The 20,078-nt window shown below is 45.0% G+C and overlaps 1 protein-coding gene across 3 annotated transcripts in view; it reads right to left on the bottom strand.

Annotated features, from left to right (window-relative positions):
- LIPA (lipase A, lysosomal acid type) overlaps positions 1 to 20,078 on the bottom strand; it is a 101,068-nt gene that overhangs the window by 1,727 nt on the left and 79,263 nt on the right. For 2 of the 3 annotated variants that reach the window (XM_019942104.3, XM_019942062.3), the window contains exons 4-8: positions 12,728 to 12,926; positions 11,498 to 11,607; positions 9,812 to 9,948; positions 6,937 to 7,083; positions 5,980 to 6,051 (exon numbers count right to left, since the gene is read on the bottom strand). In XM_019942104.3, coding sequence (XP_019797663.1) covers positions 5,980 to 6,051; positions 6,937 to 7,083; positions 9,812 to 9,948; positions 11,498 to 11,607; positions 12,728 to 12,926 — 665 coding nt within the window. The remainder of the gene's footprint in view (positions 1 to 5,979; positions 6,052 to 6,936; positions 7,084 to 9,811; positions 9,949 to 11,497; positions 11,608 to 12,727; positions 12,927 to 20,078) is intronic. The other variant, XM_073794227.1, reaches the window with a different exon arrangement.

The following is a 20,078-nucleotide window of genomic DNA, read 5'->3' as shown; positions in this document are numbered from 1 at the left end:
TATAATCTCCATCATATTTCCTATATATCCATCCGATTTGACTAGTTATATTATTTAATATTTTACGAATTTAATTCATTTAACACTTTTTCTTGAGTACCAGTACCAGTAAAATCACCAAATTGTACTGTACACTGAACAATTCTAATCAGTTGAGGATACTAGAGCCATGAAATGATATTGTATATGAAATTTAAATGTATGCTTATTTAGGATAGCATGATAGAAAAATATGAACAAAAAGTCACTTATTCATAAATTTTTAAATAATGCAAATCCATACCTCCTCTATATCCCCCAATTAAAAATATGTCAAGAATTAAATCCAAAATTGGCGAACCAAATGAATTGGAAACTGTTTAATAAGCTTTGGCCAGAGGGTGGCGTCTGGTAAACAGGAAAAACCTAGGCATTCTTTGTCAGAACTGCCTTTGGCTTCAGTTCTTATCAACTGCATAAAATTCTACTGGTTTATACAATAAACAACAGTGTGAGATGAGGTACTACAGGGGGAATGTTTAGCATCTGCATTTGCCATTGCAAATGACAGATATTAATACCTGCAGCACATTTAACAAGCAGAATAAGATATGAATTTACAGCACCTGTTAGTGCATCTCTTCCCTAGCTCTAAATGCCAGTGAAAATATATCAATGCAAGTTGTTCTGCCCCCATAGACAGACACCAGCTTGTCACTTTCTCACATATGTCTTTGGCTTTTATATAAAGCACCCAGAGTGAGTATAGAAACAAAGGAAAGACGTGCCGAGAGTTCAGGCTAAACTTCAGATTTGACTTTTGTGCTCAGCGTCATAGGACTTCAAACTACGCCCTTGAAAGGGCATCTCAGAAGGAGGGAAATGTGAAGAAGACTATTCATAGTAACAAAAACCTGCGAATAAGCTAACATCCAATGACAGATACTTGGTTAAATACATTATATTACATCAATATACACATGGTATGCCACTGTCATAAATACAAATATAATACAACAGAAAGAAAAACTGTTTATAAGTAATACTAAGTGGAGAAAAGTCAGAAAGTAAAATTGAACATGCACTATGGCTATACTTAAGTGGTAATCTTGTGTGGATAAAGGTCAGGTGAAAATGCTTATAATACTAGGAGAGAGTTTTTAGTCTCTCCTAGTATTATAAGCATTTCCACCTGACCTTATCCACATATGAATATTTTAAGTTAATTTTAAACTATTTAAAAAAATTATTTTAACATCTTGTTGGTAATGAAAATGTAAATAGGTTCAACCTTTCTAAAGTACCAAACATATTTGGAAGTCTTAAAGAGATGCCTACCCTCTGATCACTAAGTCTACTAAGACTGTATCCTAAGGAAGTCATCTGCCTAATGTATAAGGACAGATCTCTAATTCAAGAATATTTATCCCAGAATGTTTTATTGCCAAAAAACCTATCATAGTAATAATAATAAATTCGAACAATAAAAAGTTGTCCTCAGTTACAAATATTTTTAAGTGTAGTTATTGACCTGGAAAAGCATTTCTGATCATGGCAGAGGCTGCTATCTGCCCCCCAGTACCCATTCCTGCCTTCTTCCTTTCAGTAATAAAATTTCTAAAGTTTTTGCTAAGCACATGGCTGCCAGGGTAGGAACCATATCCCTCATGTGCCTTCTTCCTGGGGGCTGGAACTGCCATGAACGTGACCCAGTTTCAACCAGGCAGAAGAGGCCAGCGCCCCAGAGATGGCCAAGCTATAGTGCAGAGGGGACTGGGTCACTGCATGACTTCCCAAAGCGGTCACAACTCCTCCACAACTGTGTGCCACTGATGTCTGGACTGGATTCTGAGGAAGGAAACTATTTATTTAGATGCTGTATTTTAGGGTCTTGGATACAGCAACTTAGCCTGTACCTCAGAAACACAATGCTGTTTAATCAAATAAAAAATAAAATTATTAAAAAGTGCATGTAGTATAATCCTCCTTCTGTAATGGAAACAATTATACCCAAAAAAATTATAAGATTACAGTGTAAGAGTTCAGGACATGCCACCCCAAAATATGCCGCTTTGGCATAATGATTATTTTGAGTTAAAGGCACTTGAAAAACAGAAGATGTGAAGAGGACGCTGACCTTCCTTTTTCTTTCTAAAAGGAGAACACAAAACTCCCATGTGAAAGAAGCCCTCCCTATACCAGGAGGAAGAAGCGTGCTCATCACCAGAGTCTAAAAGAGGAGGCTGACAGAAATCTATACAAAAAGACCTTGTGAAAATAACTCTCATGTCTTGTAAGTCTCCCCATATATTTTAGTTACTTTTCTAAAACTGCTACCCTTTGTTCAACCTAGTACATAAGCACTTAGGCCTAGTTACTTCTTTGGGTCTTCATTTTTGTGAGGGCTCCCATGTACACATAAATGAAATCCATATGCTTTTCTCCAGTTAATTTGTCCTATGTCAGTCCCAGTCAGAAACCCGAAGAGAGTAAAGGAAAAATTTTACCTCCCCTAGAATACGCAAATACTAATCGTAGTTATCCCTGGTGGTAGACATACAGGTAATGTATTTTCTTCTTGTACTCACATATTTTTAAAATTTCATAATGAACATATATGTATAACAAAAATTTTACTAAATGTCTCTTACAGTGTTTTGAAGAGCCTAGCTAATGTATATTTTGCATTTTTTTTTAAGCAGCAGGTTTCAAACAATAGAGAACATCAGATCTTACAAGGTGCTTATTAAAATGCAGATCCCAGAGCCATACCCTCAGGAATTCTGATTCTCAACAAGTCTTGGGTAGACCCAAGAAACTGTATTTTTTTATAGCACCCTAAGTAATTCTGAACAGCGCTGTAAAGATATGTTAGGACCAGCCTTCTTCAAACAGGAGCAAGTAGCTGGGCTCTGGGCATAGCTGGCAAGGGGGCTAGAGATTCCGGAGGGTCTCTGAAACGTGTGAGGCTTATAAGAGAAGGAGAAGATTTCTAAGCTAAATTAAAAAAACCAGTGAAGAACTAGGGTTTAGAACTTCGAGAACTGAATGCTAATTACTTATACAAAAGATCCATTTCAAAATTTACTATGAATAGAATGGCCTTTAAGGGCACCCCCAAACTCCTGCCACGGAAACCTCCCAACTTCACATCTGAATTGTAGCCCTCAAGCCTGCCAGGATCCAGGCCCCGCACACCCTCAGTGGAAGCCTCTCCCAGCAGGGACCAGGGCTGCTGCCCCAGCACGTCCTGGGTAGGCAGAGAGTGGCAGTCCCTGGCCGGCAGCCCTTGGCCAACAGCCCAGAGGAGGGAGAGTCAAGAAGATCCTATGAAACAGCTGCACAAAGCAACCATTTTCTTAACAAAGGGATGACACAGGGAGCAGAAGAACAAAGGGCAGGGCTGACTGCTGCAGGGAATCTGGCCTTCAGAAACGTTCGTGGTGCACATTGCAATGCAGTGAGGACCTAAAACCACGTGGTCACCACTGGGCCTGAGAGCGGTGCTCTGATCCACAGCCAGCAGCCCCTGACCCCAGTCAGCTGCTTGACAAAAGGGCTGGAATAGGCTTCCCTGGTGGCGCAGTGGTTGAGAGTCCGCCTGCCGATGCAGGGGACGCGGGTTCATGCCCCGGTCCGGGAAGATCCCACATGCCACGGAGCGGCTGGGCCCGTGAGCCGTGGCCGCTAAGCCTGCACGCCCAGAGCCTGTGCTCCGCAGCGGGAGAGGCCACAACAGTGAGAGGCCCGCGTACTGCAAAAAAAAGCACTGGAACAAGAGCAGGAGCCTGGATTGCAGGCAATCCAAGAGCTCTAGGCAAACCCAACGCCAGTGGGGGCCTGCAGCGCAGAAGGCTGGAGGACTACCGTGCTGTGACATGCACCACATTCCCAAGGGTACCTGAAAGGCTAGGGCTGGCGGTCCCCTGTGCTCTGCTGAGGCATGGGGGTGCCAGCGTGGGCCGCTCAGCATCTGCCTCCAGCCCGGCTCAGTCGTCCTCCACACAGGGGAGCACTGACTCCTGAGGTGACAGAAACTGGACCTTACTGGAAAATGTCCAATAGGTAAGAGGGTAAAAATGCTCAGAAAGATAAGGCTCTTCTGATGCCAGGGCACACAGAGAAAACAAGCGGCTCTAGATGGAGAAGTGTCTGGGGAGAAAAGTAGGGGACTGGGTGGACGCTTGGGGGTGAACATCTGAGGACTTCTGAAGGTTTCGGGACATCCCTTCAGAGGTAAAGGTGTGCTCCTCAGCATGTCATGAGCTACCTGCCTTCCAGATGCCCCTCTTCTAGGCCAAACTCTGGTACTGAGTCCCTGACGCTTAACACTAGGCCCTACAGTCACTACGGGGCTAAAAGCCTCAGGCCGGGTCCTGCCTGGTTCCATAGGGATAAGCCCAAGGAGAGGTAACCAATAGCACTCGCAACTGACAGCGTTCCTGGGACAACTGAGGAAGGATACCAAAGCACCAGTGATGTCCCGGATCAGAGGTTCCCAAATCCAGTTGGGCAGAAGAGTCTAATGGGCAGAATTTTTAAAAAATATAAATTCTCACCACTCAGCACCAGAAAGAAATGAAGTACTGATGCACATGACAACTTGGGTGAATCTCAAAATAATGATGCTGAGAGAAGCCAGACAAAAACAAATATATACTGTATGATTATATTTAGACCAAACTCTGGAAAATTCAAAGTAACCTATAGTGACAGAAAGCAGATGGGTCGCTGCAGATGGGAGAGGGTGGAGGGGGTACTCAAGGGGGCTTCTGGGGGTGACAGATACGTTCACTGGTTTGATTGTGGTGATGGCTTTGCAGGTGTATATCTATGGCAAAACATACTACATTGTACACTTCAAATATTGTATGTCACTTATACCTCGGCAAAGATGTTTAAAAAAAGTAAAGGTATACACACTGCAGTCCGAATGAATTAGAATCTCTAGGGATGGGACACAGGAGTCTTAGTGTTTAAAAGCCTGGATTGTAGCTAATCCAACAGCTCTACCACAAACCCAATGTCCCTTACTTTTTAAAAATAATATTATATTAAAAAGTGTACTTTTAAAAGCAACTCACATGATTCTGATACAGGCAGTGACTGCCAGTTGTTTGAAGATTGCTACCCAAGGCACTCACTGCATCTTGGTCTGATGCTTAAATGGTGAGTTATTTCATATTTAAAAAGAATTTTGGGGGAAAAATTATACAAAAACATGTCCTGAGGTAGAAAAAGTCCCTGACATATTGTCAGGTGAAAAAAAACAGCTATAAAAGAGTGAGAAGAAAAGTAAACAATCTATTTCTACAATTATGATTTCTATCTGTATCTTTAACCACTTCTTTCTGAAATGATACGCAGCAAGAGATATGGAGTAGAATGCAGAGACATTTTATATCCCTGGTACATATTCTCTATCTCTGTGTGGGATTACAGAACAATTTTATTTTTCACCTTATGAGAATTTTTATTATTATACTCGTATGTAATTTATACATTTTCTAGAATGAACATGCATACTTTCGTGATGTGTGATCATACAATCAAAACTCTATTTTAAAATTTAGTGTCTCTTACTTATATCCTTGACTGATTTAGCTCTGTTTCTCCACTGATGTTTGAGGCATACAGTGTTCATAGGTTAATGCTGAAATAGCAGCTTCTATCTCCAAAGCTGCTCTAAAATCTTGCTTTCTGGAGCAACACAGAAATAAAATAAATCTGGGACTCAATGAAAAACTGACAGAGGGGAGGGGGAAGAAAAGAACAAACAAGTCAACCCCAATAGCTGTTTGGTGAACTCATACCGTAGTACAGTCTGCCCCAGGGAGGATAACACAAGCGAGATAAACATAGTGACAGGAGCCCAGGACTCAGGAAGGAAAGCAGCTCAGATGTGTAAGCAGACTACCTTTCTATTTGCTTCATGGAATGCACAGAACTTTCTAAGGCCGATGTTCCACAAACCCCCCACTGTACTCCTGGAATGCGTACCTGGCTCCAGTGTAACATATTTTGCACAGAAGTTCCGGCAGGACAGTGTGTGGCATACACAGCCACTCTAGACTGCAAAATAAACACATGGAAATAAAGAATGAAAACAGCCTGAAGGAGGCATTGATAAAAAACATAGTTTGCACCTTGAAGCATTAAAAACTACAGAGCCACAATCTCAAATACGTGAGATTAAGAGCAGGAAAAAAAATTCTTTGACTACAAATACGTCCTGTAAAAATATGAATAACCACACATACACACACAGAATACACATGAAGGATATACAGCAACATGGTAACCGTGGGGCTGTATTGGTTGAGATTACTGCTCATTTCTATTTTCTTCTTCATATTTTTCTGAATTTCCAAAATTTTATATAACAATCATACCTTGCTTTTATTCATCAGAAACAAGAAAAATTAACATCCCTTAAAAATTCCCTAGAGCCTTCATTCCAGAATTTTAAGACCTGTTTTCAAAATACAACCTGACAAACTACGAATGTATTTAGAAACATCAGCACATTGCTGGCCAAGGGTTTACATTTTATAAAATAAATAAATAAATGTATATATACATGGGTGGGTATGTGCCTGTGTGTGTGTGTAAATGGCCATTCCAAATTTAAACACATTTATAGTAATTATTTTGAAGAAAAAGATCACTATAATAAATATAAATATTGCAATTTAAATGATGACCGATCTCCCTCATTCCATAGTTTCCACATAGGTACAATGTAGGAAGCTGACAATGGCTGGCCTGAGGTTAGCCGCAAATGGTGTTCCAGGTACCTGCCAAGGTTGATTCTTATACCCGTTAAATGAAAGAGCCTTTAGAGCTCTAATGAGGCCATTCCTGCCTCTCCCACACCCTCCAACACAAAGAAGCACATTCACAGATAAAATAAAATCACTGACAGTTTAAAGCAAGTGTTATTGTAAACATACATACCATATTTAAATTTCTCTCATTAAATCCACACATAACAAAAAAGACATTTCCGCAAAGCTCCTTCAGAATGACATGAGTACAAATATGTGTACTCAGCCACTTCACAAACATACTCTGGGGAAGAAATTCTTTAACCCCAAATAAGTCCTGCAAAATAAAAAGAATATCTCAGCATTTGCTTCTGGTGTATGGCCTCCACGTCCCACCTCACAAGCAGACACATGCCAACCGTGTCCACGGATGGCCTCAGAAGAGAAATGGCAACCAGTGGGCGTTCAAACTAGGACACCTGTGTGATACGTTTACTAAGGCAATAGCAGATGTTACAGACGTGTATTTAAAGTCTCAAACGAAAAAAAGAAGGCAAAAAATCACATAGGTCCACAGAAGACTTTTACAGTGGGAGGGGGCCTGAATGATCCCTGATCCCAGGGCCATCCCCAAAGTTTCATCTGACTTTGAAGGATTGCTAGTGACTTCTGAGAAAGAGTTGAAACTGTGGTTGGTCAGCAATGTGTCTGCTTAGGACACATACATCTGATCCGATGCTACTGGCCAGTGGGCCAAATCCTGCCCACTGCCTTTTGGGGTTTTTTAATACTTAATACAAAATTTACCATTTTAACCATTTTTAAGTGTTCAGGTCAGCAGCATTAGTACATTCACATTGTTGTGCAACCATCACTACTATCCATCCATCTCCAGAACTCTTTCAACATCTGAGACTGAAACTCTGTACCCATTTAAACAATAACTCCCCATGCCTCCTCTGCCAGCACTGCCTGTTTTTATAAAGTTTATTGGAACACGGCCATGCTTTTCTCTATACACATTGTCTCTGGCTGTTTTCATAAGACAAAGGCAGAGGACTTCCCTGGTGGCGCAGTGGTTAAGAATCCACCTGCCAATGCAGGGGACATGGGTTCGAGCCCTAGTCCGGGAAGATCCCACATGCCACGGAGCAACTAAGCCTGTGCACCACAACTACTGAAGCCCACGTGCTCTAGGGCCCGCGAGCCACAACTACTGAGCACATGTGCCACAACTACTGAAGCCACGTGCCTACAGCCCGTGCTCCGCAACAAGAGAAGCCACCGTGATGAAAAGCCCGGGCACCGCAACGAAGAGTAGTCCCCGCTCACCGCAACTAGAGAAAGCCCACGCACAGCAACGGAGACCCAACGCAGCCAAAAAAAAAGAAGACAAAGGCAGAGTTCAGTAGTTGAAACAGAAACCATATGACCCACAAAGCCAAAAACATTTATTATCTGGACCTTTAACAGAAAACATCTGCTGACTCCTGGTGTACATCAGACCTGACCAATGGCCCCTGGACCTGTGCTCAAGTATTTCTGGGGCAATCACTATGCCCTCAAGGCAGATCGTCATGTACATGCGTAATAGGAAATAGGAAAAAGATCTTCTTTATAGTGAACCCAAATTTGTCTCCTTATAATTTACACTTTCGCTGATGCCTACCCCCTGGAGGGACAAGCAGAGTGAAAAATTCAAATGCCTACAAAGGCAGTTTTATGGGTTGAATTGTGTCCCTCCTGAAAAAGATATGTGGAAGTCCTAATTCCCTGTATCTCAGCATGTGACATTATTTGGAAATAGGGTCTTTATCAAGGTACTCAAGTTACATAGTTGGATACTGTCTACAGTGAAACAGAACAATACATTTCTCTCTGGACCTATACAGGTATACAAATTCACACACAAGGTCTATAGGAAAAGACCCCAGGCTGAGCACGGTGCTTAATTCTGAGGAAGGCGCTAGGAGAAGGCTTGGTAGTTGAAGGGTACTTTATTTGTAATCTCTGAATTGTTTATAATGAAAATCGAAGGTTCTGTTATCCAAGGTATTTAAAATAAATGTGGTTAGAGGGGCCCACATCTTACCTGCCTGTCTGATCACTGGTACAGAGAATCCCATCTTAGGTGAGAGTCAGACTCTGAGGTCAGAGTATAGTCTATATGTCCTGTGAACGTATTTCTTAAATGGCCAAGAGATATGTATAAGTATATATTTCTGTATAGGATTTCGTATGTGTGTGTACACACCTATCATACGTAAAACATAGATAGTGCGTGCGTAACGGACCATCTGGCCTCAGCTGGCTCTCAACTCCTCATAAAAACTGCTTCCTGGGCTTCCCTGGTGGCGCAGTGGTTGAGAGTCTGCCTGCTGATGCAGGGGACACAGGTTCGTGCCCCGGTCTGGGAAGATCCCACATGCCGCAGTGCAGCTGGGCCCATGAGCCATGGCCGCTGAGCCTGCGCGTCCGGAGCCTGTGCTCCGCAACGGGACAGGCCACAACAGTGAGAGGCCCGCGTACCGCAAAAAAACAAAGAAAACAAAAAAAACCTGCTTCCTCCTTGAGCAAATCCTGGAGGGTTCACACATTGGGCTCCGATGAAGTTACTGGCCTCTGCTTAGGGGCCATATAATAAAATATAATAGATCACCCTCAGTGTGGTCAGGGTCGGGCATGTGGAATAGCACATCGCCTGTCTCCCATCTGCTGCCTACTCCTAGGCACAGACCCACTCTATGGAATAAAGGGCAACTTCAGGGAGGTTTAAGGTTTAAGCTATGCTCTCTTGGTAAGGTGGGTGGGGATTTGCACTGACGTGTTAGCCATGAGAACAGGGAGCTCCAGTGTGGAGTTAAGGACACCTTCCCTGGCTCCCCCGGATCTGGAAGTAGGGGTGAAAGGGGAAAGAAAAACCACAGAGAGAGGAAAACCCACTGTTCCATTGATAGCAAAACACAGGGGAGGAAGACACACCTTCTTCCTCTAAAGGCCAATTCTTCAGAACCAGAAAGGAAATCTGTGAGGGAAGGGAGTGGAGGTGGGGGGAATCCAAGTACCTTAATGAGAAGATCTGAAAATCGTCCTAATTTAACTAGAGGGCTAGTAGCGAACTGGGCTGAGGTCACGGGAGCCAGGGCAAAAAACATTTTAATCTTTTTGGCCAGCTCCGGGATCCGTGAAAATGCTATGAAACCTGTGGGAACAAAAGGAAAATAAGAGAATTCCATCTTCTGGGACTCTTCTCTGAAAAGGCAAGGGCAGGCATGCGTGTCGCCTTCTAGTGGCAATCTGAGACCTGTGCAAGCAATGCCAGGAGGCAAAACTCCTGAAACAAGGGCCTCTGAACTCCTACGTGCAAAAACACTGAATTTGGTTAAACCAGTAAATCAAGTTTTGCTAAGTGCTTGTTTTGATTTTCAGCCTACATATGCACTGGAAGAAATCCGGGTTGCTAGAACCAGAAGATGTTTCCCGTTCCTTTAATGATGTAAGCCAGGGAATCGAAGACTATTCCTAACAGCTCCACCCCACTGTGTCCATCCCCTACTGCCCCCCCCCATCACCAAGAGTGATGTACGAAGGTGCTCAACGCAGTCGCCAAGGACTCGAAAGGAACTTACACATTTAGAATCCTCTAGCTTTAAAATATCTTTTAGCTTCCTCTCAGGTCACTTCTTGCCTTAAACTTGGCCCCAGAATGTCAATTTTGAAAGCAGTGGGGCAAAGGACACCAATGGACAAGTCATGGAAGAACGAATATAGATGCAAGAAATGCTTAAGTCCATCAGTAAGGAGGGCAATTACGTCCATGTTACTTGTTGCTTGAAGGCTCTCAAGGTGACCAAGGGGAGTGGTAGTGAGGACAAGGCAGCTTAACCACGCATAAGGAGACACTTCAAAGCATTCCTACCTTTCACATCATAGCTGTCTTCTAGGAATGTATTCTAAGAAGATTGTGTGATAGGAACACAAAGATATGAGTCATAGGAAACACTAACAGGGGAATTAAATAAATTACGGGACAGGTCTCTAGTCCCTAATCAGAGGAGCTCTTGTTTGCTCGAATTACAAGCATTTTTTTTTTTGGCGGGGGGGTGGGTTAGGCCACGACACGTGGCTTGAAGGATCTCAGTTGCCTGACCAGGGATTGAACCCAGGGCGAGGCAGTGAAAGCTCAAAGTCCTAACCACTAGGCCACCAGAGAACTCCTGGCAATTTTTATTTTTTTAAAACTTTGCTAAATTTTTTGTTTCTATTTACAATGAACACATAATACTTTTATCATCAGCATAAATTAAACATATATATGACTTTAAAAAATTATTTGTAAATAAAGTGTACTATGGCATCCTTGGAGCTAGCTTTATTCCACTTCACTTTAAAAAATCCGTGTATTTCCTTGTTTTCTTTATAAAAGTCTCTGCACTTATACAACTTCCTGTTTTCCACTCTCTCACATCCCCGTATCACTTAACTAGGAAAATATGTAATAGGCTGTGGTTTACATTGATTCCTTCAATCAAGGGAACCATACACCATGTTCATCTATTTATGTTTGTCTGAATTTCCAGAGAAGACTCAATATTACCAAAATTCTTTGCCCTATTCATTATTTCTGCCTGGCATTAAAAAACAAACACAAAACTCTATCTGAACATTTTTTTTTTTTATATTTCACTTTTAAGAAGGAACAAACTGTAATAAAACATTATATCAACCTCCCATCTTTATTTTATACATACCTATCGTGGTGCCTTGAGAATGGCCCACATAATACACTTGTTCTTGGCCAGTTTTATTCAGAATGAAGTTAATTGAAGCTGGTAGGTCATAATTTGCCATCTCATCGTAACTGTAATCCAAACAAGGAAATTTTTCATTGAGACATTGCATGCAACCACGACAGCATACAAGTGTGCTGCTTGACGAGTTATCACAAACTGAACACAGCTGGGTAAACCAGCCCTGAGCACAGGGAACTGAACGTTACCAGCGCTGCAGAAGCCTCCCTGGGCTCCTTGCTCACCATGCCTCCCCCAAATAACCACTATCCTCCTTTCTTAAACCCTAAATTAGTTTGATCCATTTGGGAACTTTTCTATGAATGGGATCAAACAGCGTGTATCATTCTGCATCCGACTTCATCTTTGCCGTCACATACAGCTGTCGGCTGGTCATTGTGTAAATACATGACACTTTATTTGTTCACTCACTGCTGATGGGCATTTGGTAGTTTCCAATTTCTCGCTATTACAAACAGTGTAACAACGAGTATATTCTTGGAGATGCCTTTGGTAGAAGCTCTCATTCCTGTGTTTCACGGCCTCGGGTAGGTTCTGGTTTTACAAATGGGGAAGCAAGCCTGAAGGAGTCATGGTGCTGACTTTCTCTAATGCCTGGTACAGAGACACAGCCCTGAACCTGTACGCATGTGTACTGACTGTAACCACCACTTGCGCTGTGCCAGGCTCTGTGCCAGCCTCTTTCCTTGTATCCTCTCCTTTAAGCCCCCAGTGACCTTATGAGAAAGGTATTTATTATCCCCACTTTACAAAAAGGCAACAAACACAGGGCTTATGCCACATGCCTAATATCATGCAGTGATCAACTGGTAGAGCCAGAAGTAAGAGAGAGAAGAGGAGAACTTCTAGAAATAAGAGGAGTGAATACTTGCAGGACGTGTTTATGGAGGAAGGGAGAGGGTATGGTACACAATTTACACAGCGACACCCGCACCACCAGGAATGTCAAAATAACTAAAAATCCCTTATTGAATGTAACCCATAAATGTAATCATTTATTTATAATTTACCTTACTGCTATTTATTAAATTCCTAACAAGGCATAAAACCTTTCATAAACCATTAGTTTCCCATCATATGATCTTGAGTTTCCTGTCTATTTGCCTCCCCAGTGTGTATGTTGAGGGTACCAAGGAAAAAGACCCCCCGTCATAATCAATTCAAAGATACCTGAAGGCCCAGAACTCATCTTGGTCTATGGAGAGGGTCTTGTGTTTCCGAGACCAGGTGTTTCCCCTGCTGTTCCCCATCCACACATCAAAACCCGCGTCTGCCAGAATGAAGCCCAGGCTGCTGTTGGGCAGGTTTGTGACCCAGTTACTGGAATCTGCCAGCAAGCCATGCTGCAGGAACACAACTGGTTTGGGACCTGGAAAGCAATCATGTTTAGGAGTTAGCAGCACTAAGCGTCAAAACAAACATGATATCTTGCTAATCAGAAAAGTCACAAAAGATCACAAAGCAAATAAGGAAACAGAAACAAGACTGAGGTAGCATTATCATTCCGTGGTAACTGTACTATATGTACTTGTGTGAAGGGCGCTTGGGAGCTGTATGCTTTCCTTGGGCACATTAAGACACTTCTCACACCCCCAAGGTGCTCTGGGGCTGGGCCATGAGGAAGAAGACTGGACCTTAAAAGACCAGGAAGTCAGGCTAAGCAAGAAAAGACCTTGGCAACATATGGGGAGCAGTGGGGCAGGACTGCCTTGTTCCAAGAGGTGCTGCTGCTGGTCAACAGTCAGAGAGAAGGAGCGTGGGCACTGCGGTGGCCCCTGCTGGGGAAAGGAGAGTTAGAGCGAGGCAGAAGGAGAGCACGATGGGGGCCAGATTCCTTGTGCTGGTTCCAACCTGTGCCTCTTCAGACACTTAGTGAAACCTGAGGCTGTGCAGCCAACTTCACAGGGCAGAGTCCTGAGAAAGAAGGACGGGTTTCAGTGGGGGTGGGAGAACCGAGGAGGGGAGAGCAGGATAGAGAGTGGGGCAGCCAGGCCAGGACTGAGCTGGAAGGGGGGTCAGGTGCCAGTTTTCAGGGACCAGGAGTCAGCTGCCTACCTTTTCTTTCTTTTTTTTTCTTTAACATCTTTATTGGAGTATAATTGCTTTACAATGTCGTGTTACTTTCTGCAGTATCACAAAGTTAGTTTCAGCTATATGTATACATATATCCCCACATCCCCTCCCTCTTGCATCTCCCTCCCACCCTCCCTATCCCACCCGTCTAGGTGGTCACAAAGCACGGAGCTGATCTCCCTGTGCTAGGTGGCTGCTTCCCACTAGCTATCTGTTTTACATTTGGGAGTGTATATATGTCCGTGCCACTCTCTCACTTCGTCCCAGCTTACCCTTCCCCCTCCCCATGTCCTCAAGTCCATTCTCTACATCTGCGTCTTTATTCCTGTCCTACCCCTAGGTTCTTCAGAACCATTTTTTTTTAGATGCCATACATATGTGTCAGCACACGGTATTTGTTTTTCTCTGCCTACCTTTTCTAGATGGGGAATATGTCAAATTCCCCTGAAATCTCTCTGCACTTCCCTCCCTAACCCCACAGAAGGCTTCAAGGGAGAAATTTAGGAGTTGGCAAGTTGAAGATATACCAGGAAACTCTTTAAGCATCACCAACAAATAACTTCTGGATTCCCACAGGCAATTAGGAGCCACTAACACTTTCCCAGGAGGTGAGCGTGAAGCCCAGGAAAGTGCAGGCGGCCAACTCAGGCATGTGCCCACCATGCACGTGTGCCCACCATGCACGTGTGCCAATTATGGTGGCTGAGGGGCTCCCAACAATACCTGCAAATACCCCCACTGCAGCCCGTACCTACCATTCACCCCTGCACGAGGCTTAAAACATTCCCAGACCCCTCGCCCTACACTCCATGGAAGGGTTTCCCAAAGTTCCTATATTCTCCCTGTACATTGAACTTCCATGGACTTGGCTTTGCCTAAAACAACCACTACTGCAATCCAGGTTATAAAGAGTCTCTGTTTAATAGAAAAAGAAACAAAGAAAATATGTTTAATTACTTTGGAATTTAAATAAACTGTTTACATTAAAGGGTAATCTGTGGACATCCATTAACTCTATGCCACAATCAGCTGGGTACCTACAAAATGAAAGTAACTGCACAAGGACAAAGAGAACACACCTACACACACACACACACACACACACACACACACGCGCGCGCGCGCGCGCACAACCAGACCATGCAGACCCCAGGGTGACAGAAAGCCATCCAGTGTGTGTCGGGGGAGGGGTGGTGGAGAAAACTAGTGATTTGTTAAGACACCTGTCACGGGGGAAGGGAGCGGATCCAAGTCGCTTGTTTTTCTAATTCTCTTCTTGTGTGTTGGGATTCCCCCATCCCTCACTTCAAGCTGAATATGAAAAGCTCAATGAACAGACAGAAGAGGTGGCACCCAGGAAGAAAACAGTGAACCTGTTCTTGGAAAGCCAGGTGTTTCCAAATCTGGAGGATCCGGGCCAAGAACTCAAAGCATATGGCAGACCCCACGGCTTTCTCGTGGGAAATGCCAGCAGGGGAGGAAAGGGGCTGGCATGGAAAGGCCATGCTGAGAAACGGCATCTCAGCAACCTCAGCCTCTCAGCTGCGTCCTACTCATTCATCGGAAGAGTTTTTACTGAGAATTCTACTGTATAATAAGCAGTGCACTAGAAGTCAAAAGAAATCGAGTGATTCAGAACACACGTTACATCTTGTATAAACCTGTCCTGGTACCTACTATGTGTTAGTCACTGTGTTAGATTCAGGGACACGAAAGTGGGTAAGCCATGCTCCCTCCCCCACGGAGCTCCATTCTAGTGAAGGAGACAGACACACGGTTACCTTCTAGCCCAGTGTGGAAAAGGTCAGACCACCACACAGGAAAGCCCAGAGGAAAGAGAAAAGTACTCAGCCAGGGGAGTAATATTCGAGCCGGTTCTTAAGTAAGAGACAGACTGCCCCACAAAGGGTTCGGGTGAAGAAACGGCAGCCTGGATTGGCAGAGAACTGGCACCGCATCCCAGGCCTCAGCCCGATGGGACCCCAGAGTGTACTGTAAAATGTAAACGCTCCCTACAGGAGTCTGATGCACAGGCAGCTTGGGGAACCGCTGGGAGGGCATGGTGCCTTGTCTGACCTGCGCATAGAGGCGATATGAAGGACTTCCTTCAGGGCTGCACATCCTTGCAGGTGTGGCCAGCTCCCTTTCCTCCCAGAACAAAAGGGGCCTCTAAGGAGGAAGCTGCAGAGGATACAACCCACTGGGCTTCCCATGCCCGTGATTCCATTAGACACGATGGGCCACCAACAAAGAGAAAATATTAACAAATCCCGTCCTGGGATGGAAAATGGGTGCTAAACTGCTTGTCCCTTCCCTCTGGCATTTAGCGAATGCAAAAGGGCAGCAGAATAGACAAGGGCACTGTGACGGGCCTACCCACATGTCTGCCAGCTTCTCCCACCTGCTCCTAAGAGGGGGCGAGTGGGGAGAAAGGAAGGCATTATGTCATCTTTCCCATCCCGCCACCAATCAAGGATTTAAGGATTTGCAGGAAAAAGAAGTTTCTCTCTAGGAGGGTTAAACCTACTGCCATTCACACCTTCCAGTGAATTACTTTTTTTTTTTTTTTAACATCTTTATTGGGGTATAATTGCTTTACAATGGTGTGTTAGTTTCTGCTTTATAACAAAGTGAATCAGTTATACATATACATATGTTCCCATATGTCTTCCCTCTTGCGTCTCCCTCCCTCCCACCCTCCCTATCCCACCCCTCCAGGCTGTCACAAAGCACTGAGCCGATATCCCTGTGCTATGCGGCTGCTTCCCACTAGCTATCTATTTTACTACGTTTGTTAGTGTGTATATGTCCATGACTCTCTCTGTGACAGGGCGAGAGAGAGCCAGTGAATTACTTTAATCAGATTTCTTTTCATCCTGCTGAGAGAAGCCGATTGAATTAACAGCTAGCTATATTATTATGCACCCCTGTGCTCTAAGGCACTGTGCTGAAAATCCTATGAAGTTAGTACTATCTCCATTTAACAGAACAAGAAATTGTGGCTAACAGAAGTCAAGTAATTTGCACAAGATTGGATAAGAGCTAAAAAGTGGGGGAGCTGGGGTTCGAATCTACATAAGGCTAATGCCAGGGTCCATGCTCTTAGCGGTTTTGCTACGGGAAAGGCTAACAACAGAGTCATTCTACAACGTACAGCTATGGGAAAGGCTAACAACAGAGAGTCATTCCACAACATACAGAGGCCCTCAGGGAATGACAAGCCAAAGACAGAACGCTATTTTGGAGGGAGTTGGACCAAGTGCTTGGAAGAAAGGAATCTCTAGTAGATGGATGAAGGAGACAGAGAACAGGAGGCCAGGCCACGATATGCAACCTTGCCCGCTCAGGCAATTCTTCCAAGGACCAGCCTAGCCCACACACTCCAGCACCTGCAGCCTGGTCTGTCTTTGAGCAACAAACCAACAGGTCAGGACAAGGGCTGCCTTTCCTGCTGTGCCCTGCAATTAGCTTGTCCAAACTGGCTGTACGAGGGCTGGGGGCTGAGGGAAAGGCCTAAAAGTACCTTGGCCCAGAGAGGGCAAGTGAATTCTTCACAGTCACCCACGTAGTTAGCACAGAGCCAGCAAAGAAATGCAGCCCGGTGACAGGCCGCCACGGCGCTGCCTGCCTGATGGGGCCAAACGTGGGTGGAAGCCAGGAGGGGATTACTCAGCCTCCAAAAATGAATCTGCTGAGCCCACAGCCTCACAAGAGGAAGATGACTGGGTGCACGGGCAAGCTCCTCCTGCCTCCCAAGCACTGGCCTTCTCTACCAGGGCAGTGTCTGGACAGGCCTCCACCTTGCTCAAAAATGGTGTGAGACATCAGCTGAGGTCCAACAAAGAACCAAAAGAAGGAGGAAGAGAGGAGGAGATCACAAAGATCAGCGTGTTGGCATGAAATAGACTTTGGTTCTTACTGGATATGTAACCCTTTAGAATTTACTCAATCTCTCTGGAGTATCGATGTCCTTTTCTAAAGTGGGGATGGTACAATGGCTGATAAATAATAGTGACTCACAATAATAATAAATGTACAAATGTAATAAATCATTACTAGAACGCAAGCTCTGTGAAGAAAGACAACATGAAGTGGCATTCTTTAGCCGAGAAAAGGCTAATGGCAAAAGGAACTTGGCAGACGGGATTAAGGATCTTGAGATGGGGTAGCATCCGAGATTATCCGGTGGGTCCAGCGTAATCACAAGGCTCCTTCTAAGAGGGTCAGAATCAGAGAGAGACTGGAAAATGCTACCCTACTGGCTTTGAAGATGGAGGATGGGGCCAGAAGCCGAGGAATGTGGGCAGCGTCCAGATGCTGGAAAAGGCAAGTGAATGGATCTTCCCCAAGTGCCTCCAAAAGGCAGCCCTACGAACACCTTGATCTTAGGACTTCTGGCCTCCAGGAGAGTAAGGTAATAAATTTATGCTGTTTTCAGCCACTAAGTTCGTGGTAGTTTGTTACAGCAGCAGTAGGAAACTAATACATTTGGGGACGAGTTTTCACCCCCATTTTTCAGATAAGGACTCTGAGGCAGTGTGGCTAAGTAACCTGTGCAGAGTTGCACAGCCACCAATCCCAAACCAGGACTCAGAGGCGGGCAGGATGTCTCCTGGGCCTGAAGAAGAGAGAGACCTGGCTGCTTGCTAGTTTGGCAGGAGCCTGCATGACCTAAAATCTTCTAGAAAAGCTTAGAAGATGGGCTGTAAGTGGCATAAGGGCCCCCCATCTCCTTCTGCAAAGGCAGGTTCTAGACAAAATGGCAACAAGGACCTGGCTTATGGCGCACACGCATCCCTGGCACCCCATACTGAGTAATGCAAAGTCGGGATCACCCCTCACTTTAGACCTCCCTGCAGCCATCCATGGGACTGGACAAAGCCAAAGTCCAAGGGCTGGTTCAACCACGCCAAAGATAGGCTGTCGATCACCCAAAGAGCCAGGGCCCAGGGGGCTTCCTGAATCTGCCCCGACTACTTAAGACAAACTCTAGCCAGCACTGTGGCACCTGGTGGATTTGTTGTTATTATTACTATTCATCAGTAACAGCTACCTATCATGCACCACGTTCCACATGGATTACACTGTTGCCAAGAGAGCTGTTAAGATCCACCCCCATGGTACAGATGAGGTAACTGATGCCCGGAGAGAGAGGATAGGTAACCTGCTCTGAAACAATCACCTAAGCAGTGAGCCAGAATTGAAACCCAAGTCAGCCCCATTCTAAAGTCCTTGCCTGTAACCACTACTCTAAAGAAAACGTCATTCAAAAATAAAGAGGTAGGGCTTCCCTGGTGGCGCAGTGGTTGAGAGTCCGCCTGCCGATGCAGGGGACACGGGTTCGTGCCCCAGTCCGGGAAGATCCCACATGCCGCGGAGCGGCTGGGCCCGTGAGCCACGGCCGCTGAGCCCGCGCGTCTGGAGCCTGTGCTCTGCAACGGGAGAGGCCACAACAGTGAGAGGCCCCGTACTGGGAAAAAAATAAATAAATAAATAAAGAGGTAGGGGACGGGGGAGCGCTTATAAATATTCTGTTTGTACGTGGCCACTTCAAATCAAGCCAAGCACTATTTGCTAGAAGTGGCTACATCTCAAAATCATCTGGGGGCGCTCCACGCACATTTCTGCCCTTGGTCCTGATTTAGGGAATCAGGAAGTCCAGAGACGGAGCCTGGAAATATTTATTTTCGGCAAGCTCCCTCAGCTCTTCTGACGTAGCCCATCCATAGCTGCGCTCAAAGTGGCTTCATTGAAAGGGGAGCATGTCCAGTCCTCTGCTGCACCAGGCTGGCCCAGAGAGGAGGCCAACCAGACGCGAAGATCCCGGGTCCAGCACCCAAGAGGCCCCTGAAGGTAGCTCTAGGGCCTCCGACTCCAGAATAATCAAGAGTGGACTTTTATTTATCCACAACAGGGGACGACTGGGTGAATTTTTGTAGTCTAATTCTAATGTGAAGAATGGGCCTCAAAGACAGCCCAAAACACTGTCAACAAATAACATTAGTGGGAAGGCTCAGCCACAACACCTTATACTCACTGGAGGGAGAAATAAGGAGAGGCTTATCTGCAAAGCACTCATCACCAGGAACGTAAGCAATGGAAGCTGGTACGCAGGTTATCTAAATCAAGCACTTTGCACGCTGTCCCTTGATCAGAGACATTGCTGCAGTGCTAAGAGCCCAAGGGGCAGACATGCCATCACAAGCCATGGGAATCCTGCCTTTACTACCAACCACCAGCTACTTTATAATAAGCAAGTTAATTAACCTCTGTAACCTTGGTTTCCTCCTCTGTAACAGGGGGTAATAAGAGCCCTTACATCCCAGAGCTGTGTGACAAGTCATGTGACAGTTCACACAGAGTGCAGCACGTGGCCCAACCACAGGAAGCGTTCAGAAAGGCACGCAGACCTTGCCACTGCCCAGATCACTGCACTCACATTTCACAG

Source organism: Tursiops truncatus, chromosome 16, assembly GCF_011762595.2.
Source record: "Tursiops truncatus isolate mTurTru1 chromosome 16, mTurTru1.mat.Y, whole genome shotgun sequence".
Lineage (NCBI taxonomy): Eukaryota > Metazoa > Chordata > Mammalia > Artiodactyla > Delphinidae > Tursiops > Tursiops truncatus.
The sequence above is the reverse complement of the archived record's forward strand: the minus strand, read 5'-3'. Positions and strand labels throughout refer to the sequence as shown.